Raw genomic sequence first — 3,579 nt, 5'->3', positions numbered from 1 at the left:
GTAGTTGTCCTACAAGAAATGGAGACACTAAGGGGGCAGCCAAATAGAAATGGACCTAGGTAGCAATACCCACTACTCTGTCCTCAGTGCTACTTGGGACACCTCCCAGGTAAACCCTAAATAAGTTTGGAATAGCCAGAAACAGAAAAGTACTGTCCATCTTGGATACCTACGCCAAGCTAAGCAGACATTGCCCAACACCCAGAGGTTCCAAGAGAACTGTGGGGCCACCTGGGGAGTGAGAACACTTGCAATCCCTCTGGATCATTGGAGACAGTTCTGCACAAAGTTAATGAATGAGTGTTTCCTTACTCTCTCCCCCACCGACTGCCAGGGACTTAGTGGAAAAGTCTCAGGGGATACTCCCATGAGGGAAGCAGGGGCTGTGAGTACGCAGACATTATGAATAACGGTCAGAATCCAGGGAAGGGAGAAATCAGAAGCAAGAAGCATTTGGACACTTTCTACAGTGAGATACATTTCCGTACACCGTCTCTAGGCACAGATGTTTTTCCTTTGACCAATCATTTCATGGAGCAGAAATGAGAGGAATGGATACATGAGGCAAAGTATCAATGTCCTTTCCAGGTAAGAAATCAACTTGGAGAGTGCCTCATGAGAAAGTGGAAATATCTGATCTCTGAGAGATAATTAGTCATCACTGGACACTAAATGAGAGAGCTACCTGATGTTCATCCTGAGTGTAGTTGTTCTGTATTAATTCTCTAAGGTTGGATCTTGCTTTACGTCAGTCTACTTCTGAGTCACGTTCCCCTGACCTCAGGGTATGAATTATCAGCTAAAGAGAAGGGAAGTTTAGGAGAGAATCTTCTTACACAAGTTCACTCCCTGCTCACACTTTGTATCCCCCATCTTTCTTTTCCCCATAACTGTTTACACCTCATCAGTGTTCCTAAGGTGATTTTCTTGCTTCCATTGCAAATTATGTGGAAAGAAACATCTTGATTTCAAAGAAATGTTATTCATCAACCACAAGCTGGTGATAACTACCACATTATGATATAGATGTGGGTCAGCCACAGATAATCCTTAATCAGAAGATGACCTGAACCTGATTCATAGTCTGTGTCTGTAGTTCCTGTGATGATCAGCCACAAAGGAAAGAGGAGGAAAAAGGCATCTAACTCTCAATCCTAATATCTCTCTCTCCCTCACACACTCCCTCCCTTTCTCCCTCCCTGTGTTCTCTATAGATCTTGCTATAGAGTGCATGTTCGTGTTCCCTCCACCAAATTCATATGTTAAAAACCCTAATCCCTACCCGAAGGATGGACATATTTGAAACATGGACTTGGGGGGGGGGGAACCAAGGGCAACACACGTAACCTAAACATCTGTACACCATAATATGCTGAAATAAAAAAAAAAAAAACAAAGCAAAAAAATAAAACCCTAATCCCCAATATGATGGTATTTGGAGTTGGGGCCTTGGGAGGTAATGAGGTTGTGAGGGTTGAAGTCCTCATGATGGGATCAGTGCCCTTAAAAGAAGAGCTGTTTCCTGTCTCTGCTTCTGCCAGGTGAGGATGCCATGCGAAGATGGTCATCTGAAAATCAAGAAACAGGCCCTCACCGGACACTGGATTTGATGGCATCTTGAGCTTAGACTTTTAGCCTCCAGAAGTGCGAGAAATAAACGTCTGTTGTTTAAGCTGCCCAGTCTATGGTAATTTGTTATGGTAGCCTGAACTGACTAAGGCAGATTTATACCTCAAAGATTGTTAAAGGGAAAGCATTCTTGCAGCTCTGATTTTTCCATACCTAGGAAGATAACTAAACATGAGACTAAATGCTCTATTGATAGCTGTTCAGTATAAGAAAATATACAAAGATGGAAGTTGTAGATGACACAAGAACTGTTAATTGACAATGTTGTTTAACTTTAGGCACATACAGTCCATGGGAATGTCGAACCTGACAGGACTTTCAGAGTTTATCCTCTTGGGGCTCTCCTCTCGGCCTGAGGACCAGAAGCCACTCTTTGCCCTCTTTCTTATCATATACCTGGTCACCTTGGTGGGAAATATGCTCATCATCTCAGCTATCCATTCTGACCCTCGGCTCCAAAACCCTATGTATTTCTTCCTAAAAGTCTTGTCCTTTGCTGATATTTGCTACATAACAGTCATAGTCCCCAAGATGCTGGTGAACTTCTTATCGGAGGAAAAGATCATTTCCTATGCTGAATGCCTGACACAAATGTATTTCTTCCTGGCCTTTGGAAACACAGACAGTTATCTCCTGGCAGCTATGGCCATTGACCGCTATGTAGCCATTTGTAACCCCTTCCACTATGTCACTGTTATGAACCGCAGGTGCTGTGCCTTGCTACTGGTCTTCTCCATCACTTTCTCCTACCTCCACTCCCTCCTACAAGTCCTCCTGGTGAATCAGCTCACCTTTTGTGCATCAAATGTTATCCATCACTTTTTTTGTGATTTCAACCCTGTCCTGAAACTGTCTTGCTCTTCTACCTTTGTCAATGAAGTTGTCACCATGACAGAAGGGCTGGCCGCTGTGATGGCACCTTTTGTCTGTATCATCATCTCTTACCTGAGAATCCTCATTTTCGTTCTCAGGATTCCCTCAGCAGCTGGAAAACGCAAAGCCTTCTCCACCTGCAGCTCCCATCTCACTGTGGTGACCTTGTTTTACGGAAGTATTACCTATGTCTACTTTCGGCCTTTGTCCAGCTATACTGTCAAGGACCGAATAGCAACAATCAACTACACTGTGTTGACACCAATGCTAAACCCATTTATCTATAGTCTAAGAAACAAAGACATGAAACGGGGCTTAGGGAAATTGTTAAACAAGATTAAATCTCAAATGGGTAGGTTTCCTTCAACAAAGGCTAATTAAATTTGTGGACACTGATTTGCAAGGGGGGTGTATGAGCCTGTTTGTGTGTGTGTGTGTGTGAGACGGCACCTGATGCAACTCCTTTATGGAGAATGCTCTTTCATCAGTTGTAACTGCACCTTGCAATTTTGCACCCCGTGGTCTCTGTCACCCCAGGACTGGATGGTTCAGATGTCTTGATACTGACACTCCAATCGTAGACTCACTCTATAATATCTCTCCATTCCAGGAAATCATTCCATTCCCTTTACTTTCTCCATATTTATTTGGAGCTTCCCATATTTCCTTCTATTTATCAATTAAGCCAAGTTAGGTCATTTGAACTAGCAGAGAATGTTTGTTCACATCTATATATTAATAGAAATCTACCTATGCAAAGATATTTATGTATATATAGTCACTCTATTCTATTTGAAGCTGTCAGAAATGTTTTACAGATGTGTAGGGGAGGGTGGATAGGTGTGTCTCACCTCCCATCAGATTAAGGGCTCCCCAGCTGCTGAATCTGTGTTCCTTGATCATGCCATGGTACAACTATGGTCCTTTTCTTCATTTTCACAAGGGCTGGATGGATGTCCTGGGCTCTGGAGTCATAGGGTCTCAACAACTGACACCAATCACCTCATTGACTGTCACTAACACAGCTCTATGCCTCTACATGTGTTTGGTCTCTACTCTTCCTTCCTTCATATACTC

General features: G+C 43.1%; 1 protein-coding gene across 1 annotated transcript; it reads left to right on the top strand.

Moving 5' to 3' along the window:
- The first annotated feature begins 1,920 nt into the window (after positions 1 to 1,920).
- Positions 1,921 to 2,883, top strand: LOC105826426 (olfactory receptor 1L3). Its single transcript, XM_012664407.1, has one exon. The coding sequence runs from the start codon at positions 1,921 to 1,923 to the stop codon at positions 2,881 to 2,883; it is 963 nt and encodes a 320-aa protein (XP_012519861.1).
- Positions 2,884 to 3,579: the final 696 nt, after the last annotated feature.

Source organism: Propithecus coquereli, unplaced genomic scaffold (genome assembly GCF_000956105.1).
Source record: "Propithecus coquereli isolate 6110/MARCELLA unplaced genomic scaffold, Pcoq_1.0 Scaffold89, whole genome shotgun sequence".
Lineage (NCBI taxonomy): Eukaryota > Metazoa > Chordata > Mammalia > Primates > Indriidae > Propithecus > Propithecus coquereli.
The sequence above is the reverse complement of the archived record's forward strand: the minus strand, read 5'-3'. Positions and strand labels throughout refer to the sequence as shown.

Bases quoted from the DNA above. Each gene is read 5' to 3' on its own strand.
- LOC105826426 (XM_012664407.1), top strand. From the start codon at position 1,921: ATGGGAATGTCGAACCTGACAGGACTTTCAGAGTTTATCCTCTTGGGG.